The sequence below is a fragment of the Petromyzon marinus genome, chromosome 16 (assembly GCF_048934315.1).
Source record: "Petromyzon marinus isolate PM22_M1 ecotype Great Lakes invasive population chromosome 16, UKy_Petmar_22M1.pri1.0, whole genome shotgun sequence".
Taxonomy (NCBI): Eukaryota; Metazoa; Chordata; class Hyperoartia; order Petromyzontiformes; family Petromyzontidae; genus Petromyzon; species Petromyzon marinus.
Window position 1 is genome coordinate 11,449,582 of NC_133682.1, and position 19,141 is coordinate 11,468,722.

The window sequence follows — 19,141 nt, forward strand, 5'->3', positions numbered from 1 at the left end:
TTCAGCGAAAGAGGAAACGCAAAACATTTGCAGATGAGAGCGCAGAGCCAGGTGTGACACTTGAGGGGATGGAGAAGTTCAAAATAGAAACATTTTATTTGGTCATTGATAAGCTAGTGGCATGCCTTGAACATCGCTTAGACGCTTACAAGCATTTGACAAGTCTCTTTGGGGTTCTGTTTATGCCAGATTAGGTGTCTAACAGTCATGTCATGGTGGAAAAGGTAAATGCACTCTCCGCTGCATATCCATCAGACCTGAATATGAACTTTGCGAACGAACTAAATCCCATTCAAGTCTATCATGTCTGACTCTGAGGTTGAGAAGTGTTCAAGTATATTGCTTGAGACGTTGCAGGCACTTAATCTGCAGTCAGTGTTCCCCAATGTTTTCTTGGCACTTCGGATTTTTCTAAATTTGCCAGTGACAAACTGCCAGGGTGAGCGGGCATTTTCCCTTTTAGGCAGAATAATAAATGAGCTGCAGAATAGCATGTGCCAAACACAAAGCTCATTGTCACTTATGCCAATAGTCAGACCTTGTTAGACAGCTCGATTTTGACTATCTAGTGGATGATTTTGCAAGGAGGGGGGGGGGGGGTGTCCTCTAAAAGACATGTGCCCAGGGGCCGCATGGGACCATGATGCAGCCCTGCAGTCAGCATCTAGCGTTCGATATATTTGAAATCTCTTGACCTTTTTCGGTAAAATCCTATTTTCCTGAAATTAAAAAGCGAGAACTGTGGTCTCATTCCATTCTACTTCACAGTGCAGGCTAACGCCTGCTTATCTTCTGAAATGTAATGATGTCGGGTGCAACTCTGTGTGTGTAATCTAATACGTATAAAATAAAGTGGTTTATTAAAATTATTATTTTATTGTTTCCCTTCTACGTGACTTTACCGAAAGAACCAAGAATATGAATCCCTGCAGTCACGAAAGCTTTAAATCAAAATTTGGTTTATTTAAGTTTAACATGTAGGCTTTTACGACCAATATCATCCATAATACAGGTTGTTTTGGGTTAGATCGCGTAAATATTAATGTGTCGTTAACCCCGCCACCACCCGACACAGACAATTAGTAAAGTTGGTCACGTAAGTAGAACATGCCAATTCGATACTAGTACAGCACACCGGTGTGTTGGGAGAGCAAATCCACAACATTTACAATCTGAGTGCGACGTTTCGCCAGTAATTTGTGGAGAAATCCTCCTGTTTCGTTCCTTAAACATAGGAGTGGATGTGACGACGTCACTTGTGAGCCCTTCACGTGCGAAGTCCAGAGGGGGGCGGGGGTATTTTAAAGAGAGTCATCTTGCAGGGGTCCAAGACCGAAAATGAAAAGTAGCACCCGCTGAAAGGAATAACCCGGAGCAACCATGTAGGATGAGACCACTACGTCACAGTGGCGAGATGTTATCTTCCTATGCTCAAACTTTAGCCTTAGAGGCCTTGAAGAAAGAAAGGTATTATGGGTATTTGGAAAGGAGATAACCACAAAGGTTAACGTTCACATGAGTCCCCGTTGATTTGGAATAAACACGTTACCAAACATCGCCTACACACATCCGCACGTGTTAAAAAAAAAAAGTAACGACAGAACACATGGGGAAAACAAACTTTTTTTCCCCACCACAGGAAACACCGAAATAAACAAGTTACCAAACATAGTCCACACACATCGCGCGAGTTAAAAAAAAAGTAACGACAGAACACATGGGGAAAACAAACTTTTTTTTTCCACCACAGGAAACACAGCTTGTCCATTGCTCCGGTCCCATTTTCCAGTGTCTGGATAAAAACGAACGTGAGCGCCCTCATCGTCTGCCACTGCAGCACATTCCATTGTCCAGGACACCCACCATGTTCTTGGGTCTTTAAAAAAATAAATATTTATATATTTACAACTCCCACCCCCCCCCCATATTTTGTTTTTATACTGGTGATTGCATTATCAGAACCATTTCACGAGATTGAGAATTTATTTGAGTCTCCAGCAAGAGCAGTTACGACCATTCATGGGAGAGAACCGACACAGAAGTGGATATCACAGAGCTACTGGAGAGAGTGGGATAATATAATCTATGCAAGATAACCACGCGCAAATAATGGGGCACTCGGTGAGGGCGGGCACATTGGTCAGCTGGACGGATTTGCGATATGCGACGTTGCACTGCATGCAACGAAGCGTACTTTGTATGAAATTTCAAGTGTTTTCCGAGTGTCACCTTTGAGCTTGCGGCATACCCAGTCGTTGAATAATACTCAAGAGCAGTTCGCCCTCTTTGGTTAGAAAAGCCACGGGGAAAAACTGAAATGAATTGAAATAAGTTTTTATTCTTTTGTATTTTCACATTACAGATTTTACAGAGAGAAAAAAAAACAATGACAGCTCATCCCCTTTTTGTTTATACACGTTTCAAAATATGTACAGTGTTTTAACTTAGTTACACTTGCGTTTCCTCCTTTTATGCAAGGAATCATACTTGTAAGGCGGTATATATTTTTTATACTTACAGAACATTTGCTTATTTTTTTAATTAAATTTTTTCGTTATGATAGACCTGCATTCCACTTACATGAGTTCACGACACAGACACGCTTATCAATAGGACACAACGCATGCCAAGGCCTTCAGTAGTGCAAATGAGGTCTGCTTCATCTAGCCTATCGAACACAACAGCATTTAAAAACCCCTCGGCGAGAATCTACAAGATAAAATTAATTAGTTTTTAAATAAAAAGGGAGAGAAAATATAACTACAAACTGACAGATATCTGAATAAAGCTGGCTACGTTATAATATATCTCTGTACATATTAGCAGTCAATAAGAGTTTTAGTTTTATTGGATGCTGCACTTTGCTTAGGATTTGTTAAGGTGTTCGCTGATTCGTTACATACAGAGTCATTGATGAAGTTAAATAATCCACTTTTGATTATAGATGTAGAATATTATATCAAGAAGAACTACTTTCAAAACATTTAAAACAAAATTGTGCATATGTTTTTATCCAGTGCAGAGCAACTTTGTTTTGCCTTCACAATGAACACAAAACTATACAGACCTGGATTCTCAGCTGATTGCATGATAGTATCAATTAATATTTGAAACTACTTGCTCACAATTATTTTGTTAGTAACTATTACATTCAATTGTCATTGGGCGGTACTATTGTAACGGTGTGGAGCTTTAAAATTCATTGGACAACTGATGCGTTTTTTTTACAGAAACATGGGCAACAGCAATGTGTAGTGTGCTTTTCAGTGGATATTATATGTCCTGTGACATCTATAAAACAGTAGATCATTATCCTCTCTAAAAGCACATATTTTACAGTGACTGCAAGTATTAAATTGAGAAACAAGGGATACAAATTGCTCCCTCATGCAACCTCCCTCTAGAGTTTTAAGCTAAACCGGCGTGAACAAATACTTGCAATATTGCTCATAAGTGGCACATACATATACATTAATGCAGTTAGTGTAGTTTATTATTAGAGAACACGATTCTCAATGATGTAAGCTCAAATCATGATTTTATGTAAGCTCAAATCATGATTTTATGTAAATTCAGCCACTTATCCATCTGGGGACGATGAAGTACCACTTTGCTATAACTCACCAATGATTGTTTCATGCAGAGACCGGTCCTCAACACGATGTGGAAATTCAACCACTCGCAGCACCGGCGCCAATGGATACGAGCACTACCAAGTGTTATTTGGACCACGGAGACCCTAATTGACAACTGTGAAAAAGAGCCATATAGGCTCATCGGATTCCTCCAGTATAAACACATATTCTGAATTGTCTTGATTGATTTGATCACTGTTATCGTTATTTAAAAGCAAAAACACACATTTTGGATGATCACAAGACACCAATGGCAAGCTCTGAGAATCCAGTTCTATAAGAAGTTAGCGTCCCAATAGTACATTCAGCAATGCTTTAAAAATGTTGGCCGCATGCATTTGCGGAGAGTCAAGAAACCACTGTATAACATAGTAGCATGGCGACCTAAACAATACAACTAAAAAAAACCCACACGCTTGAAAAATAAACATTGCAAAAAATATATAGCCTCTGTGGGCAGTCTTGTTTTGCCAAATCTACCACTGCCTTAAAAGCTATTCATAGCAATTTCATATATACTAGCTTCAACATAAATAATCCCTTTTTGCATTGATGAATCATATCACGATTGAACAGTGTAGAATAGCAATTGCAGTAGAAATGGTTTCCTAGGCATGCCTTCGCTAAATGTAATTATTTGCTCAATTTGAATTATAACTTCGCGTCCCAAATTCCATCAATTCGAGCTTTCTGAGCATAAACATGAAAAAGCGGGCCAGAGCAAAGGCGCTGGAGAAAAGAGTACACAATGTCTCAGCCTCAAATTCTGGCGCTGGCCGTGTGACCCGGCTTTTTAAAGAGTAAAATAATTGGCTTGTCTCTACGATGACTCGTAATGACGGAGTATTTAAACCTTCATCAATTGGGGGGACGCACTCGGCCTCCTTAACCCGACACGGCGCTAACGTCGCGGCAACCCTTAGCCCACAACCGCACACACACGCACGCAAGAACGCATGCATGCACATGCACGGATTAACGCACGCACGCACGCAAGCGCACAAACACATGCATACACATAAGCGTACACGTGCGTATACCAACACTACGCTCCGTAAAAGATAAGCAGTTTTTTTATGTATAGGGCACCCTGTAACCTGAAGACATTCTAAATATACAATACATCAAGACGTGATAGTACTTCCACTATTGTTTTGTGGCACGTATGCAGCTCACATGTGTATGCTTACACAACCTCATTTAGGCCTAAAACTATTCAAGACAGCAAGCACTAAATACAGAGTTGTTTTCCCAAATGTTTTTAAAGCACCAAATTTTGTGCGCAAGGAATTTATCGCCACAATGCCTCAAATACCTTAAGCATCAGTTAAGTGTAATTGTTTTATAGCCCTTATATATTACAGTGTGATAACAAGCAGCTCGTGATTTTTAGAGTAGTCTCGAAGATCATGCAAAAAAAGTCAAAACATTCCAATCATAACCACACTCTTTACCATGAATATTCTATGCTGTAAGGAATTGTTCTATAGGCATCGCCGACAACACATCAGCCTTCGAAACCATCGATTTCACAAGCAAGCCAACAGAAAACGATCAGGGAGCCACTTAAAGAGCTGCGACTCAAAAATAAAACAAATTCTTGCAACAACAAAAAGGCACACAACAAAGACCCCTGATCCCCCCCCCCCCCCTCCAAGATATTTTATATCAAAAAGCGTATTAATCATAATCTATTTTGATTTTCGAAAAAGTTAAATATGTATGGTGACTTGCGTATCGCGTTATGATTGGCATTTGTTTTGTGGTGGTGTGGAGGCAGGGGTGTCATGAAATAATAGTTCTGTGACCGCGATGAAGGTGGCGTTGAATCGTTTAAAAGCAGCGAGAGAGGGACGGCGTGTGAAATGCGGTTACATCGACACGCGGCGAGAGGAGGCGAAACGACTTGCGCAGAAATTGTGCTCTTTGTTTGACTGCACAACTGAATATTGGTGGGATGTGTTATCATTTTTTTTTTGGGGGGGGGGGGGGTAATTAAAGTACAGTGTATCCACTTTGGTGTCTCGTGGGATGCTGGGCAAAGGGGGGGTCCATTCTGTGCAATGTATTAGGCCCGAGTAATAGTTATATGCAAGTATATATACAAAAAACAATGTACTGTGCATACTCGAACATAGATACACGTATAAACACACGCACATATATACATGTATACATTTACACGCATTTAGTATCGTCTCAGTTGAAGCATCATCGCCGCTGAACTTTTGGTACAAATGCTGCGGTAGTGCGACCTGGAAAAGCATTCCGCATCTGGTCACCACAGTCATAAATGAAGCACTGCATGCAAGGGTTATACGACCACGGCTCTCGCCATCCTGGTGGTTCCGTCAATGCATCATTCACAATGAGCACGATGTGCGAGTAATTAACGCCTTGGGCACATGGGCAGTTTTGCACGGAAGAGTATAACAGAGGGTTAAGTTCAGTGATTACAAAACCACATCATCACTCGCAAGACCAAGAGGAAACGTTGCGCTTTAAATTCGTACAGTATTTGATTATAGCTCTTTTTTTGTGTATAGCTACAACACAACATATGCATATAATGTAACACGCGTGAGCATTTAGGTATATATATGTAGTCTACACTTGGGTGTACATATACAAGTATACATACATATATACATACTATCTATATATGCGTAGATGTGACAATTGGTGGTGGTGGTGGTGTGGTGGTTAACTGCACTACAATCCTGGTGACCTGCGTCCGATTCCCGGCCGTGTATAAGGGTCGCAAGTGCTATTCGAGTGGATCATGGACGTCTACCAGGTTGCCAAAGCCTTAAAAAGTAGCATCCAACGCAGTGTCTAAATATCAGCTGTGCGGTTGCTGGTCGCACCAGCCCGTGCGCAGTTGCCAGCCTTAGTAGGGGCCCCTGGTCTCCGTGCAGGATCTTGTTATTAACATTGTACATTTGTAAAGGACAAAACATTTCCGAGAACGTGAGCCAATCATTACTCTGCAGGCGGAATATTAATTTCGGTGAAGGATGACTTCCACCGTCGTTGCCCCTCACCCTCCTTTTTTTTTTAGATTCAGACGTAATTTTAAAAATGATCACTAATGAATTGAATCGTAAAAAAAAAAAAATACAAATTGGAATGAATCTATGCGTGGTGATCAGAGAACGAGGTGCTGTGGACTCAAAATAAAACAAGACGGCGTTTCCCCTTTAATGCTCTCCCACTGTGCATCAAGTGCTTGCTTGTGCCAACATGATGCTCAAGTTATAACAACACCACTAATACGAGTTGTTTTAATTATCTGCACTCCCACCTCTAAGCTGTATTACCGTAACTTTCATAACGTCTTTATGCTGCACACACACGAGTGCCAGTGTCAATGTGTGTCTGGAAACACCTAATTTGTTTGGTTGAATGAGAGTTCTAACTTGCTGACCCGCCCATACTGGACATCTGTGAAAAATAGCTTCATAGCTCATCGCATTCCTCCAGTTTAAATACAGCTTCCGATTCCATGATTAAAGAATAATTATTCAATTTCAGCAGGGTTTTCATGCAACGTGCCGTGCATGTGGTTTCCTGTAAATGTACCAACCTCACGCACATCCCTCCCCAAAAAAGCCACACCATAAAAAAGAGCAGAACTGCTTACGCAATGATGCACGTACACAAGTGCAGGTGTGAATATACACACGTGGGCAGTGATGGGAGAGTTACATGTGAAAATAAATCGGTGTCTAATTGAGCAATGTAATTAATGCAAACATGCGGTAAGTATATCTGTAATGTAATCTGAGAAGCCGATTACTTCCATGATTACTGTGGCTGAACGTACAGTAGGTTCATCGGACACTGAAGACGTTCATCTCGGTGGGCTCTGTGGTTGAAACGATTGACTCACAATTGGAAGGGTGCGAAGTTCAAATCTCGGTCAGGGGTTGAGTTAGCCCAATACCTCTCTGGGTCGATAAATACCGACCACCAAGAATTGGGAAGTCAACAGTGGTTTGTCCTATATCAAGACTGCCTCCCGTCATAGAAATGTGTAATTTCCACCAATGGCTGAAGGTCTCCAACAGTGATGAGCATTGCCCAATGCTCGTAGAGAGACTTCGTTCACCTCAGAAAGTGTGGCACTAAATCGCAAAAGAAAGCTCGTTGTGGTATAACCCACATAAATTGGCTTCTGCTGTCCTCCACATTATCCTCAAACTGCCGACAAATAATTTCCCCCTTTTTAGGGGATTTAGGCATTTTAAAATTCTCAAAAATGAAAGTAATCATAAAAGAAAGCAACTCGTACATGCTGAATAAAAAACTGAAAAGAGAGCAACAGCATTGGATTAGGACTGCAACAGAAGGTCGGGGGGAGGGATGGGCTATTTATCCTAGGCCTCACGAATAAGATGACCTCACAACGAACCTGAATTTTATGTCGCCAATGAATAAGGGTGCCCCCCCCCCCATGTCGCCTTCCAGCCTAGACCTCAAACCCTGGCAGCACCCAGCCACAGGATCAGAATGGCCTTGTTGGGAGTAACGAATTTACGTCAAACAACTAACGCGTTACTTCCCGCCGCAACACACGGGCCCGAAGCGCGAGATTCTCAGAAGCTGGTGCTCAGGATCTGCTTGTTTCCCGAGGGGCCAATGAGACAGCCAAGAGCCTGAGCTTGCCGGAGAGCCTGGCTCAGCTGCAAGTTGATGGCGGTGAGCTTGGTGCACGCCATCGTGAGGTCGTGGTTGGAGCCCACCACGGCGAGCGCCCCCGTCTGGCCAAGCGTCTGGTGCCGGAAGTAGATGTTGAGCAGCGTCCGCACCATGTCATCCTCCGAGCGGCCGAATATGTCATCGGGCCACGTAGACCTGTTGCAAGCACAGTGGGGGGGGGGAGGTGGAAATATGTTTTTGGTGCATTCAATTGCGTTTCTTACGCAATCGCTTAATAATTTAACAAATTCGTGAAATTAATTGGACAAGTATATCTACAGGGTGGCCCCGAAAGTCAGGGCCCACGGGGAATTAAAATGTTTAGTTTATTATTTAAGTTCAGATTGCATCTATCATCATGGTTAATATCGATTTGTCTTTGTCCCATGGGGTTATATCAAATCCGTTAAAGACGAAACTCGACCAAGAACCCTTAATGCATTGAGACGAAACACAATTGATCAATGGTTAAAACTTACATCTGGAGTCATAAAAAAAAACATTTCTACAGAAAATGCATGCATGCATTCATGTGAATGGAAGTCAATTTGTACATTTGTTAAAATAAATATAATAACCCTGTGTCCTGACTTTTGGGCCACTCTGTATATATGTATAAATACATCACGGTTCAGTGTCTCCACATACAACTGACATGTCTTTTGGTCTTGAAAGGCAATAGGCCAATAACTAACAAAAATGTGTTATTTGTAAGGGTATGTGCAGACAGAGAATGTAGGTCTGTTTACATAAATTGTTACCCGTAATTATATTTCCACAATGTTGTTAACTCTTCATAGATGTCTGGCCAGCGTGGAAAAGTAGGAAAAATTCTCTCAGCAGCAGTGTGTGACCCGTGACCTTTCATCTATAACGCTCCACAACAATGCATAATACACGTAGGCTTTCGCGACCAACATTATTCATAATAAATGTTTCTGAGTTAGATCGCGTTATTTATAAATGTGTCGTAGCCCTTCACTACCCAACACGGCCAATCAGTAAATAAGTGTCACGTTGACAAAAGACAAATAGTTCACTACTTTAGCCCACCGGTGTGTTGAAGAGTGAATCCACAACAGTTAATCACTACACCTGAATGGGTCAAATGATGACATAAGCCTGCTGCTCTATTAAGACCGGGAGCAAGTGAGGGTTTCACCATTCTGGCAAATTGCCCAATGATGCTGGATGTACAGTGAGGGGAAAAAAAGCATTTGATGCCCTGCTGATTTTGTGCGTTTGCCCACTGACAAAGAAATGATCAGTCTATAATTTTAATGGTAGGTTTATTTGAACAGTGAGAGACAGAATAACAACAAAATCCAGAAAAACGCATGTCAAAAATGTTATAAGGGTTTCACCATTCTGGCAAATTGCCCAATGATGCTGGATTTGCATTTTTAGGAGAGAAATAAGTATTTGACCCCTCTGCAAAACATGACTTAGTACTTGGTGGAAAAACCCTTGTTGGCAATCACAGAGGTCAGACGTTTCTTGTAGTTGGCCACCAGGTTTGCACACATCTCAGAAGAGATTTTGTCCCACTCCTCTTTGCAGATCTTCTCCAAGTTATTAAGGTTTCGAGGCTGATGTTTGGCAACTCGAACCTTCAGCTCCCTCCACAGATTTTCTATGGGATTAAGGTCTGGAGACTGGCTAGGCCACTCCAGGACCTTAATGTGCTTCTTCTTGAGCCACTCCTTTGTTGCCTTGGCCGTGTGTTTTGGGTCATTGTCATGCTGGAATACCCATCCACGACCCATTTTCAATGCTCTGGCTGAGGGAAAGAGGTTCTCACCCAAGATTTGACGGTACATGGCCCCGTCCATCGTCCCTTTGATGCGGTGAAGTTGTCCTGTCCCCTGAGCAGAAAAACACCCCAAAAGCATAATGTTTCCACCTCCATGTTTGACGGTGGGGATGGTGTTCTTGGGGTCAAAGGCAGCATTCCTCCTTCTCTAAACACGGCGAGTTGAGTTGATGCCAAAGAGCTCCATTTTGGTCTCATCTGACCACAACACTTTCACCCAGTTGTCCTCTGAATCATTCAGATGTTCATTGGCAAACTTCAGACGGGCATGTATATGTGCTTTCTTGAGCAGGGGGACCTTGCGGGCGCTGCAGGATTTCAGTCCTTCACGGCGTAGTGTGTTACCAATTGTTTTCTTGGTGACTATGGTCCAAGCTGCCTTGAGATCATTGACAAGATCCTCCTGTGTAGTTCTGGGCTGATTCCTCACCGTTCTCACGATCATTGCAACTCCACGAGGTGAGATCTTGCATGGAGCCCCAGGCCGAGGGAGATTGACAGTTCTTTTGTGTTTCTTCCATTTGCGAATAATCGCACCAACTGTTGTCACCTTCTCACCAAGCTGCTTGGCAATGGTCTTGTAGCCCATTCCAGCCTTGTGTAGGTCTACAATCTTGTCCCTGACATCCTTGGAGAGCTCTTTGGTCTTGGCCATGGTGGAGAGTTTGGACTCTGATTGATTGATTGCTTCTGTGGACAGGCGTCTTTTATTCAGGTAACAAGCTCAGATTAGGAGCACTCCCTTTAAAAGTGTGCTCCTAATCTCAGCTCATTACCTGTATAAAAGACACCTGGGAGCCAGAAATCTTTCTGAATGAGAGGGGGTCAAATACTTATTTCCCTCATTAAAATGCAAATCAATTTATAACATTTTTGACATGCGTTTTTCTGGATGTTTTTGTTGTTATTCTGTCTCTCACTGTTCAAATAAACCTACCATTAAAATGATAGACTCATCATTTCTTTTTCAATGGGCAAACGTACAAAATCAGCAGGGGATCAAATACTTTTTTCCCTCACTGTAATTACCAGCGAAACGTCGTACTCAAAAATTGAAAATGATGTTGAATCACTCTTCAACACACCGGTGGGCTAAAGTAGTGAACTCTTTGTTTTTTGTCAACGTGACACTTTTTTACTGATTGGCCGTGTCGGGTGGTGGAGAGCTACGACACATTTATACATAACACGATCTAACCCAAAAACGTTTATTATGAATGCATATTACGGTTGTAATTAATTAATCAATCATTGTGCTGAGCTAATTTATTTGGGTCTCTGATCAGAGTAGTACGTCCACATTCGATTTTTGAAGTCTTGCAACAGGAAATCTGTTGACTTCTACGAAATATGTTCTAGTTTGATTAACTTGTGTGGGCTGATGTGATTGTCAAATGTGTGCACATTGACTAAAATAGCCATCATTAAGTTACCATTTAGGCAAATACGTTTTAAGTTCACAACAATCGCTCTGCGGTTTTGATGAGCACTACTCTTGGGAAATCAACATGGATTGTCCTACAGAGAGATTGACCCCTACCAAAGATATGTGGACTTTCGATCTTGGGCTTATAGAGGCCACCTATAGAGTTATATTCCACACACAGCTATTTCAAGCAATTGACAAATACAATATCTCTGTTAGCAACGAATAACGACCACCTGAATCAATACTTTGCCATTTATCTTTCTGTTATAAAACAGCATAAAACACATTAACACAAGCCTAATTTCAATATATAATTGCAAGATGCGACAAATATATACAGAAGCCAACTTTTTTTAAGAACAAAAGAAGTCGATAACAATATCAATCCTTTCACACAAATGCCATTGTGTTTTTTTTGTCCTTTTTCCACCGGCATGAGAACAAGCGCACGCTGTGACAGATGCATTTTTCGAGTCACAAAACATTAAATTTTGATTTAAAGCTTTCGTGAATGCAGTAATTCATATTCTTAGTTTTTTTTTTTTTCGGTAAAGTCACGTTTTGTTGTTTCTCTTCAACGTGACTTTACCGAAAAAACTAAGAATATGAATATAATATCACAAAACATTGTGAAATTATTATTTGGGCTCTGAACAGTTACACACTCATTCAACATTCCTTCACCAAAATCCATTCCGCTGCTCCAAGCCAAAGTTAGCAGCAATACACATTTGATTAACGTCATAACCGAGAAGAGCAACATCACAAATATTTTTGTTTAAGTTATGAAGACGATGGTATATACGGTTGTGTACAGCCACTCTTGTCAATCGACTGGTGGATGAGGGCGTCCGTAAACTGTGTGGGCAGCGCGAGCTATTTGACCATACTTCACCAAGCTGAACAGTCCAGGTTGCTGAAGGTGGGGAGGATGGGGCACATAATTAGAGGACGATAATGGATTTTAATCTCGATTTGAAGTTTTCGTGACTGCAGGGATCCATACTCTTTGGTTCTTTCGGTAAAGTCACGTAGGTAGAAAATAAAACAAATAAAATCACGACGTTTTGGGGGCAACACAAGCGTCCATCATCGGGTGGGACGCTTGTGTTGCGGCCGAAACGTCGTGATTTAATTTGTTTTATTTTATACCTACGTGACTTTAACGAAAGAAACAAAGAGTAAGAATGGATTTTACTGCACTACGCTCCGTTACCCAGCTACCACAGTGGTCCATTTACACATCCAAGCACAATCCAGACTCACACCTTACACTTAGCTTCTGACATCCAACAAGGTCAGGTACATTGCAGGTGATTTGGTCAAAAGGCAACGGGCATTCATTCCATTTGAATGCCAGAAATGACGGGTTGCATCACCTGAAGGACTGAGTGAGGACCAGGGACCTTTTAAGTTCCCAGTTTTTCAGACACTCGATCAGGCACTGGATGGCCGCTTCGGGGCAGCTGCAGGATCCCTCCGGCTGCTGTGGAGCCTCGGCCCCCTGGCCTCCGCTCTCCGCTCGGCTCTCCCCGTCTGCCTCTCCCGTTTGGCTCACGGAGGCCGCCCGCAAGCCCACCCTCAGCTTCTCCATCTCCTCGGACATGTCCAGCAGCTGACAGGACAAACAACAGAAGTCAAAAAGGTCCCTCTGTTTAGCCCCAATGAACCCCTATTGAGGCCAGAATGACACAACTCAAAACATATCTCTGTATCGCTTGCATACAACAAGCAATTCACAGCAACAACTTGATCAATTTTCTTTTGTTAAACTGTGATGGTGCGTTTTGGGACAGATTCGTGCCAGAATGGTGTTAATGAAAAATAAATTGATTTGACTGAACAATGGTCTGCTCACCACGTAAACGTAGAAGACCATAACAAGTATGTTTTGCAGCCAATATTTTAAATGAGAATTGATCTTTTGGTCAGGCCACGAAATGCTCTGGCCATATCCGTTATATTAGAAACCTTGCAGCTCACCGCTGCGTTGAAAAACAATCCTCGCAACCAATTAGACAATGTGACGTTGCGCTAAAAACAACGTGACGCATCATCATGGCAAAAAATTCAGGCAGATTACAAATCCATGCAGATACTCTGACTGCTCACTCTGGCTTTCGCGAGTGTTACATGGACTTTTAGATGAGTTTGCGGGTCGCATCCATCCTTCTAGCGGCTTGTGGCTAACAATTGAACAAAGACGGTCACCGCATCGCGCGCTTTCAGATGCGCTTCTGCGGCCGTCTGTAACATTCGTCCCTTCCGATATTCGGAAGCCACTGGGAGCTATGCACTTTTAAATCTAGAGTGAAAACAATTTTTTTTTACAATAGCTTTTTGCATTTGGTTTGTTGTCCTTCCACCACACCTCCAATTAGCACGGTTGGCTATGTACGTTGCGAAAGAAGTTAAACGTGCACACATGCAAAAATCGGCACGACATTTGTTCCATTCGCTGGGAGCTTCTTCAGTTCCTGAGTGACATCTCGTGTACGTCGGCTTCCGAAGAAGCTTCCAGCACATGGAGCGAAACATCGGGACCGTCGTCCTGAATGGCACTAGGGTACGACCCAAAAAAAACACAAAAACAAAAACCCCCCAGTATAGCCTTAACAGACTGTTGGTGCAAGTTCTATTAGCGAGCACCTATGAAGGCACGAATGGCATACGAGGGAGGTGGGTGGCCAGCACCTTGCCCGGCTGTCTGTCTCCCTCGTGGAAATGTTTTTACACATCGCACTAGGTACTCATTTGAGGCTGAGTCGACCTAGGGCAGGCCCAGGACCGGTTCAGATAACCCCCATTGGGTGTTGGCCGTGAGCGGGAATTGAACCCGGGGTTGACCGATTCGTAGAGCAATACACATGCTAAGCGCTACACTACCGCGCCCCACAGCAACAACAAAAAAACCGCACACACACCAGAGAGGGCCGCGCCACATCGCCCAGTGGACGGCGCACGCTCCTCGGTGCTTCTAAAAACAAACCGAGCCGTCAGTCGCCGCGCGTTACCGTGGGGAACGACCGCACGGCTTCCACTTGGCTGATGAGCTTGCAGTAAGCCTGGAAGAGCAGCAGCAGCTGGAAGTGCAGCTTGTAGAGGCGGCGACAGAGCTCGAGGCGCTGGGCGTGCCCGGCCGTGGGCAACGGCGGCCGCGGAGCGAGCAGGGACGCACGGCGGTCGCGGGGGTCCAGGGGGGAGGGATGCCGGGACGGAGGCAAAGATGGCGAGACCGGGGGCCGGGAGTGAAGGGGCAGCGGGGTCCAGAGAGGCAGGCAGAGGCGACGATGGGAGCGGAGGATCGTAGCGGAGAGATGTTTATGGTTGTGTGTGGCGGCGAGGAGGAGTTGGATGAGGAGGGAGCAGGTAGGTGCCAAGTGAGAGGATAGTTAGGGTCATGGATAAAGAGAGAGAGAGAGAGAAAAGAACGGAGGAGAAAGTGTAACGTGGATAAGACAATGCGAGAAGATAGATTGAGATGGACGATTGCAATCGGAGGTGAATAAGACGAGAGAAAGATTCAATAACGGAAGAAATTGAATAAGGAAATTGGAGATTAATAAGAAAATGATAAAACACAGATAATTCAGAAGACAAAGAAAGACGAAACAATAGAAGAATAAAAATTATATGGATAAAGCAATAGAAGATTAATAATAAAATAGAAAAACAGATAAGCAATGGAGGTTTTCGAGTAGGAGATAGAGAGATGTAAGGAAGCAGGTTCAGGAATGGTGAGGAGTTGATGATGGAGTTGGAGTGAGCGATACAAACAGGTAGGGAGTTTGGTTTTTTGATGCACGATGGCAGGAGTAGGATGAGAGCAGAGGATTGTGGGAGAGATTCAGAGACAGGAAGGAGAGAGAAAACAATTTTATTATTGGTGAATCATTTACACAGCATTGCACACAAATTGAAATGTCAAGTGAAGTCATTGGAGGCCCTGAGCCAATCGTAAACATTCCACATTCCAAGGACCTGGGCCAGCCTCTCCATAGGACAACCACTGTTGACTTCCACGACTCATTGTATTAAGGCAGGAGGAACACTTTCCTGTGTCAACCCCCACCCCCGACTAGGATTTGAATACAACTATAATGCGTGAGCAACAGAACATAAATGCATAAGAGGAAGAAAAAGCAAAGTGAGACACAAAGACTGCGGCTGCTATTGACATACGCTCACGCTGGAATAGAGCGAGAATTCATGCACAAAATATTCCCATCCTATCCGAGAGCACACGCACGACAGGGTGCATGAGAACAAGTGTCATGTTGATTTGGACGATGAGCAAATGTGGACGCGTGTTTGGACTGCAGATCGAACGGAGGAGGTGTTATCATCAGCAACTTACTGCTAGTGTTTCCATTTGCTAAGCAGGCAGGAAAGTAGGAAAAAGGAAGAGGACACACGGAAAGAAATGCACACAGACACGTGAATGAGTAGTGGTTAGAGATGCAAAAACACCCACACACGCGTGTGTGTACACACAGTAATGACTTTCAGAAGGTTTAATTGTGTTGGACAGCATGCATGGGTGAGTTCATATTTAAGGTACATTTTGTACAAATGGATGCATTTAGCTTGGCAAGATTGTTTAATTATTTTAAACAAGCTTGCCAAGCTAAAAAAAAAACATTCAGTCCCCAGCCACGTTTTAATGAGAAGAAAGTTAATTTCATAAAAGGTACACTCAGCCCATTGATCAACACATACACAGCACTTGAATTTCGTTTTCAGGGTAAAGAGCGTGGAATAATTTCTGTTACAGAAATTGCTAAGATTGTGGAGCAATGGGAACTTACAATCCCATACTCGTGACAAATAAACATATGCGAAACCTTCCCACGATGTAAGAATAAGTTTACCTAATCCATTAAGGGCATGCATGTGAATATCCCATTGTCGGCTATACTGAACCTTTTTATTCAATGCAAAAGGTGGAATGGCGGTGCACAGTGGCTAACACACTCGACTAGAAGCCCGGTGACCAGTCAGTCAGATGCTGTGGGTTCACTGGTGAGTAAACGCGCAACATTTCACTCCCCAACACGCAACCGGTGTGCTGAAGTAGTAACTAATTGGCACGCTTTGTTTAAGTGACAAACCTTTTGTAATTGGCCGTGTCGGGTGGTGGTGGGTCAACAACACGTTTATATTCACACGATCCAACCCAAAATAACTTTTGTTACGAATAATATAGATCGCGAAAGCCTCGTGTTAAATACCCACAAGTCCACTGGTCCACAGCGGTTCCCAACCCGTGGTACGTGAGCCCCCCCAAGGGGGGATACAGGCGCCCGGGATGTTTCTCGGCGGCCACGCACCGGGGTTACTCGGCAGTGCCACTCCACGTGCGTGCACTCGCAAACCCTAATGTGTTGCGTGGGACGAGTTAATTGTTGTTCAGGTTTTTTTTTTATGTCGTACGTGTTAATTGAGTGTAGAATGTGTGGACGTGTCAATAATTTGCAGTATACAAATAATAAATAGAAAATAAGCCACTTGCTTTGTTTAAGTATGTATAGCGATATGCTGGCGGGGGTACACCGAGTGTTGAGAGGTCAGGTAGGGGATGCATAACAAGCAGAAAAGGTTGAGACTCACTACCCTGGTACTTGCATATCCTCATCTTCAACCGTTGCCTGAGAACATTTGTTTTTTTATAGCTTTATAATTTCATTATCACAATTGTACAATAAAAACAATTGTTGCCGCTGTGTGCCAAAGGGAATTGGGCAATTGCGTGCAATTATCCAATTTCGCCACAACCGCCTTACCTTTTCATCCAGGGAGCTCCTTTGGTGTTGCATCAACATCTCTGGGTGCATGGCCTCCTCTGAAGGGAATGCTCTCAGACACTCTTCCAGCCACTGCAAGAGACGGGGGAAAAAAAAAATTAGCAACAGGAGGCGTCCAATTAGAGATGGCAGTGTCTTCTTGGCACAGCGTGGAAACATCCAAGTCAAAATGTAGGCTTTCACTTATACTTTTGGATTTTGTTTCCCCCATGTATCTTTTTTTGGACCCATTGCAGATCCGACAGTTACAGGGGAGAGAACACTCAGCAGGGAAGGAGGAGGAGGGGGGGAAGTGTGGGGGCCATCTGAGGGTTGTGTCCTCTGGGCTAGCGACTCTCCCGACAGGGAATTTATTCACACGAGTGGGGCACATATTCTGGTTAAGTAGGGTGGGGAGCGGGGAGGAGGGTCGCCAATTGGAGAAAAAAACAAGACAAATATTCACCCACGCATTTTTTAAAGCGCTGGTTTGACCATGGGTACCATGGTGATAAGATCTCAATAACCTCGCCTGATAAGCCACTTTGTTGAGCTATCATTTGTGGCCAGGTCCCTTATGAAAAAAAAGCGTTATAGCTCAGTGGGCCTACCTAATAAAATAAAATAAAATTGTTTAGTTTTAATTAGATCGTGCCATTGTAAGAGATGCCGCTGGTGCAAGTGGGGCTTATAATGTACATAGCCCAGACGAAATTACTTCCCAGCACAATGTGCTCTGTGTGTTGTTATGCACTCATTTTTTCTTTGACACGTACACTTACATCCATACCAATCAACCGCATTGTGCCGAATCTCTGCATTGTACACCACCACCTGTGCTTTCCCGCATCAAATTGCCACTCTGGGCTGAACTATTTTTTGTTAACCATTAAATCCCAGCGAGTCGGGGTAGAGGGGGAGGGGAACGGCAGGATAGGGGCGTGAGGGCGGTGGGGAGGGTGGAAATGGAACGGCAAAGCACCGTCAGGGGTCTGGTGCGTGGCACGATGGGTTTTTAAAAGGCACCTCCCTCTGTGCACGCACCTGCTTGGTGGCGTCCCGCCGGTTGTTGTATGTGTCGAGGTGTTCCTGCAGCTCAAGAACACTGAACTTCAGCTTCTCCAGCAGATTACAGGACACCAGCTAAGAGGCAGACACAGCACGGAACATAACATCTCATTCACGTGTTTTTTATCCAAACGAACCAGAAAGTACCATCAAGGATCACAAAGTAGGAATCTGAATAAGGCCTAATTTTGCAGGAGGCATAAATGAGAAGTGTGTAATGGGAGAAGCTGTAAATGTTGGTGCCGGTATTAAAATAGTGAAATAAATAAGTGGCCACTGACTACACAAGCCAATGATAACTTGAAAGGAAAGGTGATTACATTGTCAAAGAAGCACTGTGGTGGGATTCTCTGTCTCTCAGTTGGCGGAAGTTAGACACAGGCAGAATGTCTAAGTTATTATGGTGGAGGTCAGTCTATTTGTACTCTTACCACAAAGTGGCACTATATTTATAAACTCTACAGGGATGATGATGGGCTACGTTCATATCCAAAGGGGGATCTGAACTCACAACCTTTACAAGCACTCTGCCAGTGCCATCCGGCCAGCTTAATGGCAACAGCAAACAATAATGGTGACATGAAATAGAATTGAATGTACAACCAAACCCTGATATGTGAACACACATTACTCACGTACTTGCATCCAAAATACCTACATATGATGTATATTTTCTAATAATCTGAGATTTATGTGAGATTCATTACCATCT

The 19,141-nt window shown here is 43.3% G+C and overlaps 1 protein-coding gene across 14 annotated transcripts in view; it reads right to left on the reverse strand.

The window, feature by feature from the left end:
- Positions 1–2,318: 2,318 nt before the first annotated feature.
- LOC116942827 (protein furry homolog-like) overlaps positions 2,319–19,141 on the reverse strand; it is a 296,076-nt gene continuing 279,253 nt past the window's right edge. For 13 of the 14 annotated variants that reach the window (XM_076067514.1, XM_076067513.1, XM_076067521.1 and 10 more), the window contains 6 exons: positions 18,406–18,504; positions 17,362–17,454; positions 15,936–15,953; positions 14,593–14,703; positions 12,958–13,193; positions 2,319–8,492 (listed from right to left, as the gene is read on the reverse strand). In XM_076067514.1, coding sequence (XP_075923629.1) covers positions 8,234–8,492; positions 12,958–13,193; positions 14,593–14,703; positions 15,936–15,953; positions 17,362–17,454; positions 18,406–18,504 — 816 coding nt within the window. In that variant the 3' untranslated portion in view covers positions 2,319–8,233. The remainder of the gene's footprint in view (positions 8,493–12,957; positions 13,194–14,592; positions 14,704–15,935; positions 15,954–17,361; positions 17,455–18,405; positions 18,505–19,141) is intronic. The other variant, XM_076067510.1, reaches the window with a different exon arrangement.